The sequence below is a fragment of the Hippocampus bargibanti genome, linkage group LG10 (genome assembly GCF_051943395.1).
Source record: "Hippocampus bargibanti isolate YZ-2025 linkage group LG10, ASM5194339v1, whole genome shotgun sequence".
Classification (NCBI taxonomy): Eukaryota; Metazoa; Chordata; class Actinopteri; order Syngnathiformes; family Syngnathidae; genus Hippocampus; species Hippocampus bargibanti.
In genome coordinates, this window is record NC_142743.1 from 15175270 (window position 1) to 15193354 (window position 18085).

The 18085-nt window shown below is 42.5% G+C and overlaps 1 protein-coding gene across 1 annotated transcript in view; it reads right to left on the bottom strand.

The window, feature by feature from the left end:
* Positions 1–18085, bottom strand: part of LOC148892602 (BCL11 transcription factor A-like) — a 37110-nt gene that overhangs the window by 17496 nt on the left and 1529 nt on the right. The window contains exon 2 of the mRNA XM_089006818.1: positions 16368–16754. Within this exon, the coding sequence (XP_088862944.1) occupies positions 16368–16754 (387 nt within the window). The remainder of the gene's footprint in view (positions 1–16367; positions 16755–18085) is intronic.

Sequence of the window (18085 nt, forward strand, 5' to 3'; positions counted from 1 at the left end):
AATCCATAGCTAACACAATTTTCTTTGTCTTCTCTTCAGCACTTTTATGCAAACTGAATTCCATTCAAGTGTAACAGTACAATTGGCCCTCGTGACTACATTTCCCTGATTGACAATAGTATTAGGTTATGTTACTTGTTTAATATTTACTTTGATCAATCCCATTATCCTACTAAGCAGAAAAATGCTGCCCAGGAAGGTTGGGCCATAGCAATGTAGATCAACTTTATGTGTCTGACCACGAGTGTTGCACTGCATTTTAACTCCATTACATCAAGATGTGTTTGTTTCATCAACAATCAATTCATTGTTAGCCTTTTCACATAATTATAAACAATTATTATGCCCATGCCTAAATTGAGCTGTGATTAAATGAGAAGTGTGCCAAATGTAATTCGAAAGTCACTCAAAAGAAAGCAGTCATACACCAAGGCTAAAATATCCAAATTGTAACAAATTGTGCAACATTACAGTCAGTCACCCCCACCCTTCTTCATAAGATTATTTTATTAAGATTTTACCTTTTCGTCACAAAAATTAAGGGAAATGTCCCACCCCCCCAAAAAAAATCATTTTGTAGAATGTTCAAAAATGGATCAGTCTGTCAGCCATTTGCGAATCTGCACATTGATCTCAAAGCTGACGAAAATATGTGAATTTTTTTCCTCCCACTCTAGAAACAAGTCCTTACCAATTAACATTCAAAATGACTTGATATCCTTAAAGGGGCGATCAACCCTCCAAAATGTCTTGACAATTACATATACTATGCAGCCATTCTAGTCCACATGCGGCATGCTGATTAATATCATGTTCATGGAATATGAGTTAATCATTAAAATCCACCCGCTTTTATTCATCTCATGGAGTGGCAATTTTGCTACTTGTGTCGACTGAAAATTACATTACAGTACCAACCAATCATGGCTCAGCTTCAGAAAACAGGTGAGACATGATTTGTTGTGACCTGAGCCCTGAGTAACTGCAATGGCAGACTCTCCTTCACAAATAATGCCCTCTCTATATCTTCCTAGTAAAGGATGAAATACCTTCAAGTAAATATGAATACAATTTTGCTGGCACTGCTTGCCTGACAGAGTGGGAGTTATGTCAGCAGTGGTAACAAACGGAAGGCAGAAGCACAGGCAGCGATTAGGGGAAGCTTCCTGTCTGGGCTTTTGGTTCACAAAGAACCCACATACATTTTTATTCAGATAAAATGTGTGTGTTCATGTGTGTTGAAGGGGGAGGGGAGTGAAGGAGGAGATGGGGATATGCAGCCCTGTGATGCCCACTGCATCAGCTCAATGAAAGAGGAAGTTGAGCAAGAAATTCACGGGGCCCCTTTCCATTGACCTCTCAGATAATAGAATGGTGTAAGTGTGGACAAGAAGAGTGGACGAGAAGAGTGCATAGCATTCAGCAACGATAAAGATGGAGACAACTATGCTTTGATAGCAGCTACACCATGCTTACCATATTCCAATGTATGAACATTTAAACAGGATAAATCTCGTTTTCTCTGCACTCTTTCTATCCAGTTAGAAATGAACATGTTTTTTGCATCTCATCTCATTGATTAGTATTTATTGCAAATTGTTAAATACATTGAATAAGTTTATATTAATACTTTTCACGGAAGATGCCATACGAATTCCTCTTTACATTATTTGGGAGATGCTGCTGTTGGTGTGGATATTGGTTTAGCAAAAAACCTACCGTATTTTTGGTCATAATTCACTGCAGTCAAAAAATGCATAATAAAAAAGAAAAATAGACTGTCTGAAGCCTATAAATTTCTCAGCAGTATAAATCGCATTTTCAGAGGGGGAAAAAAATCAGTCACACTCCTTCCCAAATCTTCTTGAATTCAGAATGTGCACTCAGTTTTATTCAAATATCAAAGAAAAAAATTGAAAAAGAAGAAAAGGAAGACATAGCAGAAGAAAAAAGAAAAATAAGAAGTAATCACGGCAACTAATGCGTGATGTATGTCCTTTAATTTACTGCCACAATAAGGACTTACAATTTGTCACACCTAAATTCTATCTTTGGCAAATGTATGATGCAAGATTACAGTTAAATTAAGCCATTTTCACTGAAAAGGAAAACTCAGTAATTTGAATCTTATTGTTCTAATCCATACAAAACAATTTGGGAATGAGGATTATGCGTACCATTCTGACCTTTTTTGTGTATACAATTGTATAAAGACAAACTAAAGCATTTAAAACATGTGACTTGTGGTTTTAAGTACTTGGGTTCAACAGTCCAGAGCAATGAAGAGTGTGGAAAAGAGAAAGAAGCGTGTCCAGGCAGGCTGGAACAGCTGGAGAAAACGTCAGGTGTGATGTGTGATAGAAGGGGTTCAGCTAGGATGAAAGGAAAGGTGTATAAAACCATCATAGCTGGTGAGACCAGCTAGGATGTTTGGACTGGAGTCAGTGCCACTGAAGAAAAGATAGGAAGCAGAGTTTGAGGTAGCAGAGCTGAAGATGTTGAGGTTGTCTTTGGGAGTGACCCGGTTGGATAGGATCAGGAATGAGTACATTCGAGGGACAACTCATATTAGAGCCTTTGGAGAAAAAGTCAGAGAAGCGAGACTGAGATGGTTTGGACATGTCCAGAGGAGAGAGAGTGACTATATCGGAAAAAGGATGCAGACCCTTGAACTGCCAGGCAGGAGACCAAGAGGAAGACCAAAGAGGAGGTTTATGGATGTGGTCGAAGAGGACATGAAGGTAGCTGGTGTGAGAGTGGACGATGCACAAAATCGGGTTAGATGGAGGACACTGATTCGCTGTGGCGACCCTGGAAGGGAAAAGCCGAAAGGAAAAGAAGAAGACTTATGGTCTGTAAAATCTGGTAACATGATCACAAGAGCGTGTTTATTGCCTATTTTACATGAAAAGAAGCATAATGCGGGACTTTAAAATACCGTAAAATGAAGACGCTGTAAAGAGTTGGTGGTGGGAGTGGATGGAGTGTGAGACAGGGGAGGACAAATTAACCTTTTTAATTGGAGAACGGTTCCCTTCTTTGGACCATGCAGCTGAATGCTGACAGATGATGAGAGAGAAATGGCAGGCCTATTACAGGCAATCTGGCCCTGTAACTTGGCAGCGGAGAGCAGTACCAGAGCCTGGGGAGAACACGGCATGTCCAGCATGAAGAACACTCGCTGGCAGACGGCTTCTTGGCAGAAAAGAGCTTGTCTCAATAAAGGTATAACTAGAGAATTGTTATCGTGGCACTTTGAACTATGGGCTAAAGTGATGTCACACAAGAGTCTGGTTTCATTCCTGATAACAGAATAGTAGCGAGGGAAGAACAGGGTGGCCGGCTTTGGTTTTATGATAGACAGAGAGAACCAGAAAAACAGGATTGTAAGAGAGGAAGGGCAAGCAATCCAGCTGCAGGGAAAACACACACACACACACACGCACACGCACACACACACACACACACACACACACACACACACACGCACACACACACATGCAAGCACACGCACGCACACAACACACACTACACACAAACACTCATATTTCTATATTGTATATTTATATTTTATATATAGTATAACTGCTTGTAGGACAATTGCTAGGATTTTTTATTGAGGAAGACCGATTTGAAAATCCCAAAGAACTGTACAGCAGTTATCAAAGAGTGAGAAATTAGTCCAGTGAGACAATAACTTCCTTATTTGCTGTGTCTGAATGCGTGAGCCTTGTTTACGTCTGTGACTACAAGGAAAGCAAACATCAAGGTCAGAAAAGCTGGAATCTGTCCAATAAATAGCCCCTTCTTAACAGAGCTGCAAGCCTGTTTCAACATACAGCCGCAGGGGAAGAAGATTTAGATGAAACTTTAAGGCATGTTTTGTTTAAACCTGATTGGATCCTTACCCCTCTGCCCCCACTCCCGGATGCAGTCTTTACCACTCATCTAAAACACACTACCAAGGGAAAACAAAATATTACATTACTGTATATACTGCAAAAAAGTCACTTCCACCAACTATCAGCATAAAAACAATGAGCCATTCTCATATACATACTTTCTCTGCTATGTAACACATTTTTGCCTTGACCTACAACAGCCATTATACTGATGCCCACTCTTCTATGCTACTCCCACTTGACAGATATCCGTGGCCATCTTTAGGTCATCAGCACTAACTACGGCAAACAACTGCCCATTTTGCAAACTAACTCACAAAATGTATTCCGCTTTCCCCGTTCTTTCTCATCTGTCAGTCAGTTAGTCCAGCTCTCGATCTTGATCCTCTTTTACCCTTTTTATCTCTCTTTGTCCCTCTGTCTTGCATTATATATTTGAATACATCTGGAACAAGGCACAGACATCTTAGCGAACCACACGGGCTACCTTTTACTCATGATATGCAAAACAATCTGAAAGTGCAGACATGTCTTAAACTCCTTAAATGTGCACACACATACACTCTCACTGCATCAGTATTTCACTTTTCCAGTCTTAATTGCAAATTTCTCCCTCACACACACACGCACACATATATACACCAGACACATGGCCGAAGAGAGCAGACTACCATCTGGGAGTGGTGGCCGGCTTTGTCTGGGAGGGCTTGTGGGGTATTTGGGAGTGGGTCGTGTGGGGGCGCCGGAGGGGTCTCAAAGTGCCAACACAACCCCCTATTAACACACACACACACACACACACACACACGCACACACACACACACACACACACACATACACACATGAAGTATATACCCATTGGCCTTGCAAAATCTCCCTTCACCCACCCGTCTTACTGCTTTATCTGTGAAAGCACTTCTCATACAATATGCACATATACATATGCAAATTTACAGGGGGCACGATTAAAAAAAAAAACAACAACAAAATTAAAAGCAGCCCGGCACACAGGGGCATGAAATGTATCTTGAATCACGACAAAGAATTTTGGAGAGCACAGCAGGAACTGGAAGGTTGCAAGAAATTGAGCAAAGATGAGCGAAGATAAAATCAAGCTTCTTTATTTATAACAAATTAATGTGAGCGTGTGTGAATACATGCAAATGGCATTGCAGGCGCTTCCAGAGGAACATACAAACACATGCGCACAGACACGCCAACATACATTATCAATGTTTGCCCTACAGCGTGCATGTGATAAATTCATAAAACTCCATCCATCCATCAACGGTGGCATTTGACACCAGCTAGCAACCTTTGCAGTCTCGCATTGGTGCTTGCGGGCTATGAACACGACAATGCTTCTGTGAGCAGCTGATTCAATTTAGATACACATGGCAGGTAAACATCTTGACACACAAAGAGATTGTGGTGAGATAAGAGATAACATTTGCAGGCCAACCACTTTATGAAATTTAAAATGCTGCGATCTTTCGATAGCACTTGGAAGTCTATGATTCAATTAAATACAAAAATGAAAAGAAATTGCAATTCTGTCGGGAATACTGAATGTGAAGGGGTGACTGTCAGTAACCTGAAAAAAAACATACAAACTTAAAAGACTACATAGCAATTCTCACCTGTTCTTCCGATAGTAATTGGACATTACATTTTCTGGAAATGACATGTGATTTGCATATCATTGTTCGATCTTGGATGAATTGTCCTGAGTTTTATCTTGGTGAAGAAAATAAGGCCAACATATTCATAACTTTCTGGTAAGAATTAAATTATTGCTTGGAGTATTTTGAATCCGCTGTTTTGATTACCAATAAATAATATAATGGCAAAAACATCTGCAATATCTGACCACTCAGCATATTTACATACCGTATATTGCTGACAACCAAGACATTTGAGTACCAAAAGAATATGTGCTGTCTGCCTTGAATTTAATGGATGTTCACAACATTTCAGACCTTTGTGATCAGGTGACCCTTGAGGTCAGGTTTGCATTGTGTGAGGGCTGAAAGTAGAATTTGAAGTGTAACTGTTTACAGCTAACACCCGAAACTCAAGGGACACTTCTCAGTTGTAATAAGTGGCACTCTATCCATTTTGGATGGCGGGCAAAAAAAGTAGCGTAAGTAAGGAAGAAGGAAAAATAGTGCACATATAATATTCACCCTACAATTCCCTGAAAAAGGAATTCTTATTTCTATATAATCCATGAACCTCCGAGCAACCCCTAATGCAGTTTTAACTGTCATCGTGTTTACCGCAATGTTTTCAGTACACAATAAGTGTAGGTGTTGTTGCCCCATCAAGAGGAGCGCATCAAAAACGACATACACCTTTTCCCCGCTATTACCACTTTTTTTGACTGTTCATTACTCACTTTTTATTTCTTGCTCCCTCCCCCTCTTTTTATCCTATGCATCAAATGGTGACTATAGTTTTTGCTTTTTTGAATGTTGCTGTGCCGATGACCATTTTGTGTTTGGGAGCCTTTTACTGAGCGAGGTGCTTGTTCTGTAGCCACAAAGGGACATATGTCTTCTTGTGGATAAATACAGAGGGTTGTGTCAGGAAGGGCATCTGACGTAAAAGCTTGGCCAAAACAAAGATGGAGGACACTGATTTGCTGTGGCGAACCCTTGAAGGGAAAAGCCGAAAGGAAAAGAAGATTCCGGTTAAATGTTCACTCTTTATTCCGTCCTCTAAATTTGAAAAAAAAAACAACAACAGGAGAAAAAGAGATGAGCAGGATATAAAGAAGAGAATGTGAGAAGGACCGGGTGACCACCAGACCTGTCCGTCTGAATTCTTTCGTTGGTTGCTGTCCAACCGGTCTGAACTGGTTGTGACATAGGTAAACCACATACATGTCCTTTTTCGCCTCTGGACAGAAAAAGAACTCTGGTGGCATTTCAACCACAGTCGGCAGGTACCAGGGAAGTGTGCATTCAAGTGTGTGTGAGCAAGTGAATGTGTGTATGCCTGTCTCCCAAGACCTTTGAGGCCTGGACCATTGCCAAGTTCATCTGTTAATGGACAGCGACGAGGAGGGATGGCCCATCCCCCCCTCTTTCCATCCTGCCTGCTCACGACCCCCCCTTAACCTCCCCAACCCCCAGCCTGGCCTGCCCAGATACAGACCCTAACTCACCCTCCTCCTCCCGTACTTTTTCCTCCCTTCCCCTGAAAGCTATATCATTCCCTTTCTCTTCCTGCTCAACAACCCCGCCGCACCCCCGTCACCTCCACCCCTCCAACACTCTGTACATCTCCTATTCAAGATAAACACAGTGCTTCAAGTTCAGGGGACACCCTGGGACCCTTTAACAAAGCCATCTATCATGCTGTCTTCGTGACATGCCTGAAAGCAAGCTAAGCTACCTTCCTCTCTGAGCATGTGTGAACATAGGCACATACAGACTGGACATACTGTAGATGAGCCGTCTTGGCTTGCTACTTACGCCTGGAATTCCTTCGACCGAGCTGTAAAAATGTTCTCTTTATTTCTGCCAAGAAAAGACAGAACTTAACCTTGTGCATCCTCTGAGCTATTAAAACAAGAAAAGAAACGACCTCGTTGAGGCTGAGGCACACCACAGAGTAAAGAACAGTACATACACCTGGCTTTTTCTCTCCGCACCTCAGAGAAAGCGTCTGCTGACCTCTTTGTAATTCCCCTTGAAGTCCAACCGCGGGGCGATTAACCAAACTGTCAACGGTTTAATAGTCTGGGAATAAGAGACTGACAGAAGACCTCAGAGCTGCGGAGATTATGAGTCCTACATGTGAGTGGGACAAGAGAACCTCACATAAAAGTACCACAATTACAGTATTTGTGGGTGGAGTTCTGAATATGAGTTCATTCGTCATTTGTATGTTTTAGTGAATTGAATTGGTGTTGAAGTATTATTTTTGTTGCTAAAATAAGTGACTATAATATATGGCGTGGGCCACCCTGAACTGGTTACCAGACAATCACAGGGAACACAGACAAACAAACATCCATGCTAACACTCACACCTAGGGACAATTTAGTGAGTTCAATCAGTCTGCAATGCATGTTTTGGGAAGAAACTAGAGTGCCCATAAAAACCAAAGTAGGCACGGGACGACATGTAAACAACACACAGGGAAGCTGAAGCAGGAATTGAACCCCATACCTCTGCACAGTATAGTCCATGTGGTATCCACTGGACCACAATTTCGATTTGCGATTTACTCAGGGGCCAGATACAGGAGGGTCGCACTAAACTCTGGGAATCTATAGTTAATTGTCAATGTCATGAAGGACCCCTCATCGGAACTTTTGTACATAGAGGGGAATTCACAGGGACCCCAAAGTCTTCCTATTTCACCCAAAATCAGACATATTAATGCACGATAATCAAATCCTCTCTAGACCTCTTGTGCGCAGATGTCATGGGCTGCAGCCTATCCCGCTGTGAGAGGGAAAACTAACTGAGATTCAGCAAATTTAATAAAACCTTGGAGGAAATAAGTCTTAACCCAACACAGTGGTTGCATTCCTTCACCCCACTTGTACTACAGACAAAGACTAAAGTGTGATAACTGTCTGTCACTTTTATAACTTCAATCTAATGAAAGTAGTGTGGAATTTAAAATACAACAATACTGAAATTTAATTGGACTTTTCTTTGCCTCTGGGAAGGGAAACCAACTATATACAGTACTTTACGTGTGTATAAGCCCAGTACTGTGCTATCATAAATATAGGAAAGTATAATGTTAAAAATACAGTTGTCTGTGTTTGCTTCTACGACAGTTTGATCTTTCTCCAATATTTGTCTTCGGAAACATTTGCCATTCAATGTCAGAGTTCACAATACTACGAGTGATGAGACTTTAGCTTCCAGCCTCTATTCTAGTTCATCCCGAATGTATTTGATGGTGCTGATGAAAAAGCTGTCAAATTCCTCTGAAACAAATTCATGTAAAAATCAGCCATCCTGTAATAAAAATATTCTTTCCCCACACTGCTCCAACTAATTAGGAAGCAGAGTTGAAAATGCTGCGGTGAACAGGATGACTCGGATGTTAGGGAAACTAAGTGTCGATACTGAAATCGGACTGATAAGATTCTGTGATTAAAAGAGAGATCTTCCAATACTTTAGTTTACACATAAACCTGAAATGGGATACAATTGTTATCCTTGTTTTTATTCCTGCACACATGTACAAAAATGGAGGCTGACTTAGGAGTGGGAGCGCATTTAAGTTGGACGTTTTTTTTTTCACGACTGTGACACGAGCTGCCTAATCAACTCTTGACACTATAAAGTAAAGTTAGCTCTGGGCACCAAAGTGGGGTTTCCAGTCACGCTATAGACACACATTTTACTTTCTTCCTCCTTTGCTCCCTCTCTTTTCTCCCCTTTTTGCCTGTCCTCAAGTCTCCCTCTGACACTCAGTCAAAGCAGCATCCCCCCCAAAAGCCCAGCAGCTGCTGTCCGCTCCATCCAGCTCAAGAGGGGGACCAGGCTGCCGGTTTTAGAGCGTTAAATTATCCATTAGATGTTATCAAGTTGTAGCGGGGCCGTGCCATTCTGCTAGGAGGTATCAATCTTTCATGAGTCCCAGGCACGCCGAGCATTGGGATACACCACCAGAAGTCCCAACCACTCCCAGCACACTAGAAACCCCGCTTCACTCACTGGCTTGCATGCAAACTTGGACGTGTACACACAGTCGGACGGGCAGACACGCACACAATCAAAATTACATATGCTGACATAAATGAAGCCAGGTACACGATCTTGCACTCAAGCGCTGCAGGAAACAGCCCAGATGAACCTTATTTAGGGTACATCAATTCTCGTCACAAGACGCTACTGTGCCCTCCCCAAACAAAACTCAAAATTTGGAGCGCAGTTTTAAAAAGTGGTTTAATCCTTGAATTATTTTCAAACCTATCTTTGCTTCATCAGCGCTCACACGCACGGACAAACTAGCTTGTCCCCCATGCACTCCCCTTTTTCTTCTTTTTAACTCATCTCAGCCTCTCGTCATGGCCTGGCAGGCTGGCAGGGCAGACATGTTCAGAATGCACTCCAGTAATGGACTAATCAAAAATGCAAAACAATTGGCAATTACCGCACAGGGCCCTAATGGTCATTAGAATTTACAACAAGGTAATGAACTGAGAGTCAGCTCAGACCATGCATATTCATAAAGCAATCAGGCCTTTGAAGATTAAAGAAGCGCTTCAAATTTAAATGAGGGCACCAGCATTCCGCCTGCCAAAGTGCAGGCTGCCAGGGACAGGAGTGTGCATATTATGTCTGCATGTATGTTCGTACGCAACCACGGTTGAAGATCATCGTGGTGTGGGAAGCAGTTTGAGTGTACTAGCATGCTTGGGTTGGTCTCCTTGCTCTACAAGCTTCTGTGTAAATGCTTACGCATTGCAAGTGAAGTAAAACGGCTCTTTAAGAAGTCAGTGTTGGCCAGTAGTGTGATCATCATTTCAAAGATGTTGGATTTGAAGTTAAGATCAAATGTGCAGCTAACTTGACCCATCGGGAGGCGATGGGGCTTTTGAAAACACAATTCCGAGAGAAGCGCATCAATTTGTCGGTCCTTGCAGCAGTAGGTTTGGATTGGATTGGATTGGATTTGCCTTTATTAGTCTCGCAGTGGAGAAATTTACATTTCACAGCAGCAAAGTTATGAAAAGAAATGAAAGTAGAAAAGCAAAACACAGGAGCATTTCAAGATGCTCTCTGACTAACATTGAGAGGGAGGACTGTGAGTTTTCACAAGTGTAGAGTCAGACGCAGGGGCCCTCTATGTCTCATATCTATAGAATGTGTGATAAGAGTTGCAAGACACAGCTGTATAGACAACCAACCATTCAAATGCAGTCACATAGTTACAGTATCCCATACAAACGTACACATTCAGGCCAAACCCACAATTGGGACTTGCGGGGAAGAAGATAGTGAAGGAATAAAGACTAAAGACTGATAGTGACCATGACCAGTGAGTTCACATGAACACCCTCATCTCCATGACACTCCGAAGGACTCAAAATTTTGTTACATGGGAGGAAGACAAAGCAAAGAGTGCTGCAGCCCAGCCTTTACATAGACGACAAGTCAAAATAGGAACAGTGAAGGATGGTGTGATAGGTTGAGGTAAAATGGAATATGATAACGAACCAAATAGCTACCTTTTCCCACCTTAAATCTGAATGATCACAAATCCATTTAAAAAGTGCATTGTAGTTAATATCAGTTTTGTGTCAAAGTTGACTTCTGTCTCAAACAATCTTGCCACTTCCCTTTTTTTTCACTCACATCAGCCACTTCCGCAGGTACAGCTGTAAGAAAGTCACTTTTTCATTTTCTGTTTCGTCTAAAAATAAAGTCATTAACCTGCAGGTGCTGAAGTCGGTGGCTGGTGTGACAGGCCTCGACGGTGTCAGATGACCCCTGGCCCCAGATGTGACTTTCTGCCACACTATTGACAGGACAGGAGAAGGGCGGTCTTTTTTTTCTAAGGAGACGTTTCCCTTCTGCGTGATGTGGATGTGGACAAACAAGGCTGCTTCTGTTGTGCACTTTTTGTTTGACAGCTGCTTGACAACGTGGATGATAGGCATTGTGCGCCCGTGTTACCTTTATGGTTTGCCGGATCGGCAGATCGGCCACAGAGCTAACGAGCCTTAGAGTGTCAGTTTAAGAGATGCAGACATGCTCATGATTACCACTTTGCTCTTGAAGAAGAGCAGGAAACATTTTGCATGGTAAAAAAAGTTGAGGAAATTGAGGAGTCTGATGATGGAACCTATGACACAACACATTCATTACGTACCAACAAAATGAAGTTCAAGGATGGTGGTTTACAATGTATTGTGTGAGTTTCTGCGTATCTTTAGAGTAAATATGAGCATTGCTATGTTCATAAAACAGGTGCGTGTTTGTGCATATTTGTCGGTGAGGTAATGTATTTGTGACTTGCTACTTTTGTGTGTACTGTATGCGTGCGGGTGCATACTTCAACTAGCCTCCACCTGAATGGCCCGAGGCTGTGGTACCAAGGTTGTTAGAAGACAAACAGAGACACAGGAAGCCCAATTTAGGAGCCCCGAGGACAGCACGCAAAGACACACATACACACACATACACACACACACACACACACACACACACACACACACACACACACACACACACACACACGCACGCATGCATGCACACATACACACGCACGCACGCACACACACACGCGCACACACACACACTTGTTATCTGACCATAGGTTTTGCTTCTTAAGCCCACAAAACATAACTTTAACATGCACACCTTTCCTCCCTCCCAGCACACAAATGTATGTCCATCCTGTCCCTCGAGAGCAGTCGTCCGTGCCAAGTCTAGGCTGGCACAGTGCATCGAGGGGTGTCCTCAGGCAGGGCTTGCCAAGTCAAAGACCCTTTCATGTTCAGCCTGCACGCCCAGGGTAGTAAAGCTTTAACAAACATGCCTCACACACATGCACACCGAGCTATAAACCATTTAAGTGGCCCGAACCGCACCTGTACACAAACGTGCACAAGTTTCATTTAGACAGCAGATTCATACCAAAGATGTAAACATGCAATTCACTTCAACCGCAACATCTGCGGACACGAGATAGCTTGGCCGAGTTGAGGAAAAATTAATCTGGCATTACCGTAGTTGTATAGCGGAAGGCTAATCCATTTTTCTAAATAACAGAGGAAGCCAGAAAACTCACATGCAGAGGTTTTTTTTGGTCAAGGGTTCTTCCAAAAACAGGTTTGCTGCAGCAGCTATGCACACGTGTAAAAACGAAACTTTTTGAGACACTAATAGATTTTCATCGCCTCTTTCGATTCACTTTTTTATACATTGAAATAGCATACACTCCCACTATAGTCTTAAATGTGGCCAAATGTGTTGGCAAAGCAATTCCATCATATTATTTTTGGTTTGTATGTTTAGCTTCAGAAATGCTTAAATGGGATGTCAAATGTGTGCTTAATTCAGAATGATGAATGATAATTTTGAACTCATTGGCTAAACAAAATGCAGTAATTGCTGGTCAAACGATATCTGCACCGCAACTGTAGTTGGTGCCCTCTAACTACTCATCTGTCCCTGTTTACAATGCAGCTACAGTAGCTGTGATTGTATTTTATAACATAAAAACATGCATTGATTCCCCTAAAAATTTGCATTAAGTAGATAAAACTCCGGATGTTTCCTTTTTCACTCATCATAAAATTATCACAAACTATAATGTAATCTTTAAAAGTAAATGTACACTGAGGACATACTTGGTTTACTGTGAATAAGTTGCTCGGATGCAAAATATTCTGAAAATGAAGCTAAAATAAATTAACCTGACTGTTTAAATTGCAGATAATTGTCTCATCATTTTCTTCTTTTGAATGGAACACTCTGCACACCACAGCGCAACTCCCACCCTGCACCCCATGTAATTAGGCCCCCTCTCATGCATGCCAAGAATTTGGGCTTTCTCGATGCCCCCGCTGTTTACCTTTATTAAAATTTGTTGGAGCCCACGGCTAAAAATAGAAACTTTTTTATCAGAGCATAACACAACTGTAGGATCCAATTACCATCAGTTTCTGCAGACAATGGAATGTGGATGCTGAAAATATTAGCTGGTGGTCAGGAAGTACAATGGCATGCATCTGGACCTATTCAGTATCAATTAAAGTGATCACTGAAACAAAGCCCCGTATGTGAACTTGCAAGCGAACCGTCGGCCTCCACGCGCACAAGCACCCGCATGCACAAGCACACACACACACACGCACACACACATATACGCAGGCACACACTTGCCACAAGATGTCACAATCAAGAAGTCGTTGCCCCACCACTCACGCACACACAAGCACGCAGACACACACACACACGGGCATATACGCACTCACACTAGTGCACGCCCTACAAACACACAGCACATGTTTCTCACCCACGGTTCTCCCTGACAGATATCCAGTCAGTATGTCAGCAAGGTGGTAAAGGACATCAGGGCTGGTTGTTTGGAGATAATTGGCAAGGTGGCAATTCAGTTGCTGATATATACCTTTGTCTCCACAACACAGGCACACCAAACAGGTAATATGCTTGCAAGAAGAAACACTATCGCAAAAGTAAGGTTTTGCTCCATGGAAGAAGAAAAAAAGGGGAGGGGTGGCTGTCATAATTAACTCAGTGTTGATTCAAAGTCAAGGTTTCAATTGAGCAAGAGTGCTAGAAGGAGGCAGAAGTGGGAGGTGCTGTTCGACTGTGCTACAGTGGCCTCATTAAGAAACTGGTGAGGATGTAAGCGATGCAAACGTTGGTACGGATAAAATAGATGAGCCATGGGCCGTATTGCAATATCAGCAAACACACTTCTTTATCTCCATCAAATAGGAGTTACAATAGAGGGAATGCCATATGGAAATTCACTATTGTGTGGCAGTGCCATTTAAATCACGGCAATGGGGGCGGGGGGAGGGAAGCAATAACACAACATAAATCAGATTTCCATTCATATAATTGACGAGTGAAGATAAATGTAAACAAGCATCATTCTTCAATTATATGCCACTTTCATATAAATTGCATCATGTGAGATATAATCCACTTTCACTGTTTTGTCTGAGAAACGGTCATCTGCTCCTTTTTCTGGGCCATCCATAATCTGAAGACAAGCTACGTTGTCGCTATGCATATCTTAAATTGTTTATCATGCAAATGATGGCACGCAGGCTGCTCTGCCCTCTTCTAACAGCCCAGGGCTCCAGACTACAGACCGTGGCCCCAGCTGCAGCCATGAGACTTCCCAGACAGCCTCAGCTGTCCCATTCCAGTTCTGGCTCTTTTAGACACCGTCATCACCCCCACAACCTCCAGGTTCAATCATCATCCTCACGAGATTCGGCAGCTCCAACACCAGTCAATCACCTGCATCGAATTACATTTCAAAAGGTACTCTTTTCTGCAAGATTCTCATTAGGATTATACATATATTGTATAACACCATCCTGGAGGCGTTAAACATCATGAAAGGAGATAATGCATGGAAATGGCTCATCTCTATGTGACAGCTCCTCGCCGAGCAGGGTGACAGAACATGGCAGCGACCATATGTAGTCAGGGGTGGTGCACTGGCACTGCCAGTCTGCATCTCCGAGCAACAGAGGTGGGAGGAGAGCTTTTACGGCATGTGAATGGCACAGAGTCTTTCTTGCACAGTGGCCGCATCTATTTTTTTATTTAGAACCATTTTGGAGACCTTACTCAAAATGTTTTAAAGGACTTTTTATGCAGCGGAATGCAAATTAGACCCAAATTAAACTAATCAACAGAGGCTGTGTGTCTCTGATACAGCTTCCACATACGTGAGAGCTATAAATAAATCTCTGCCCCAAATGCGAGCTCCTGACCCTACGACATCATGTGAATTGTGTTGCACGAGGATCAAAATAAGCAAAGAAAAGCAGATTTGAGCAGCTGACAAGACCAAGAGGCAAGTGAGCTTTGTGCTTGCATTTATTTGTGTGTCTGTGTGTGTGTTTGCATGCACGTGCTGACGTACGGAGGGCAGACGTTTTGCAAACTCCAGACTAATGAACAGTGGTCACTTTGTATAGGAAGAGGGATAGCTCGCTAACAACTGCTCAGAGATTTACCATCTGCAGAGCAGCAGCTCGAGCGAATACAAGACAGTCGCTTGCATTGTTGAAGTGTTGCTCTCTGCGCATTTAGCTTGGATTGTCTCCAAATTAACCGACCCTATGGAAGTCAATTTAGTCAAACTCGCACATGGTATCAAAAAAATTAGTAACACCAGAAAAAGCTTTACTGGTCAAAATCAAACCCCACCATGTAAAGCAGTCACGCTTATTCCCACAACAGATCCATGTAGTCCCCTCAGACTGCGAATGTAGCAACCAGCAGCATTAAAAAACCCTTTATTACTCAAACCACAAGACAAGCTGAGAATTGGGTGGAGGCTGTGCCTCTCTTGAAATGCATGTTTTCTTAAAGAAATCGGTTAATAAAAAAAAAAACTATCAATAAGTGTTATAAAGGAGTGAGCTTTTCATGGCTCATGTTTGAAGAAGCACGAGATGTGACAGTGGAACAATGCTGGGAGGGAAAGAAATGCATCCCTCACCACCACATGAGGGCAACGGATCTATGCACATCTGCAATCCATTTTTTTTCTTGACATAATCTGTGTCTTTGTCTGACAGCATGTCTCATTTTTCACTGAAAATGTTTCCGTTCCTTGAGATAATCGTCAGGGTGGTTGCTCTTTATGATTTCAAGGCTCCAACTCAAGGACATTTAAAGGCCTTAAATGCAGCAGCAGATACTTCACATATCACTCAAACTATACCTCTTACAGCTTGACCCTCGCATGGCAGCCATTTTGGTTTACCTGTAATATTCTCCTGCTTGGGGATTATTCCTTGCAAGGGTGTAGATAAACAGTCCTCGTGCTGCGGCGACACTTGCACAGCCACCTCCACAGGGTGGAATACCCTACGCGGCTGGTGGTTCCTTGAGTGCGAGGATGACGTTGAGAGTGGCGAGGAGAGAGGCGAGGACGGTGGCCTGTCGAGGGGTTTGTCCATACAGAGACTCCCATGGCATTGCCTTCGCTTATGTTCAATAAAGAGCAGGATGTCAGCCAAGGGGAAGCGGGACTGGCACTGGCCGCAGGTCAGCAAGTCCTGGTCCCCTTTTAGGGGTTCGCCCTGAGCAACGCCCAGCCTGGGGGACTCCTGACAGTCTTCTTCTGGGACAGTGCCTGACAATGGCTCAGCTGTGGGGGAGCATAAAAAGAATCAGTTTGTGAGTTGCAGACCAGGGAGATGTAAAAAACTGTGTAACTTGTGTGGAGTGAAAATATAGATATACCATTTGAGGGAAGAAATAAAGAACAACAGAAAAGAAGAAAGACATCAAAGAAAATGAAAAACTACTATTAGAGACAGCGACACTCAGTTTACAGGCAGCAGACAGACAGCGACATAGTTGCTTGACCCTCTTTATTGGGCTGCCAATCTCACTTTTTAATGAACCTAACACCTCTGAGAATCAAAAATAGATTCTAATTTGAGTTCAAGATGATTGGACCCCATTTTGTTAAAAGTGTTGGGATCTTGTGAACCATGGTTACACATAGAGGGGTTGGATGTGGAGTAGGTCTCTGAAGTACCAACAGAGAGAGACAGAGAGAGAGAGAGACAGAGAGAGAGAGAGACTCAGAGAGAGAGAGAGAGAGTCAGAGAGAGAGAGAGACAGAGAGAGAGAGAGACTCAGAGAGAGAGAGAGAGAGAGAGAGAGAGACAGAGAGAGATAATTCATCTCGCCAATGGTAAATGACATTGGACGTTCCAACTGGGATGTTGAGATAAGAAGTGGTGAATTCTTGCTGGCGGTTCAACCTTTAATTCCATGTCAGGTCAGTCGAGAAGGTGATGGGGGACTATGCAAGATAGGCCAGGCCCTGCTATACCTGTATGTTCGACTACATTAAAAATGAAAGAATTTGCCGTTCTTTTGCTGGAGCTTATCTGCACCGGTTTATGCCATTGACATCACAGGAATATGTGTGAGAATGATTTTCCCTCCAAACCCAATAATCTCATGTTTGACACCAAGCAAAAGCGATGTGTATAAGTTTCAAAAATTGCATTTTATCTTTTTGGGGCAACTGACGGTCACAGAATTTCAAGTGGTTTGTGTTTGTGGAGTAAGGTACCAGTCCAGAGGGGACTGTTTAACAATTACAAAACTACTTATTTAAGAAATAGATTCATACGGGTGCATCAAGGACTCGATTACCAATACGAATAAAATCGGTGCAAGGTTATCTTGCTTTGAAAAAAATAACCTGAACTAAAACCCTACATGTAAAACTATGGGGGAACTAAAATACGGCAATATAAATCTACTAAAGCAACATTCGCTGATGTCCAGGAAGCGTGCAATTAAGTCTGCTCAGTGCTCACACATGCCATGTCAATATCATCAATGTTTGACCACTCTTGAATTAAAATGTAACTTTGATGATTACATATACTATTTAAATAAATCTGACGAAATGACTGAAAAATGATTTGGTCTGATGCATTTGTGCTGGTGTTAAAA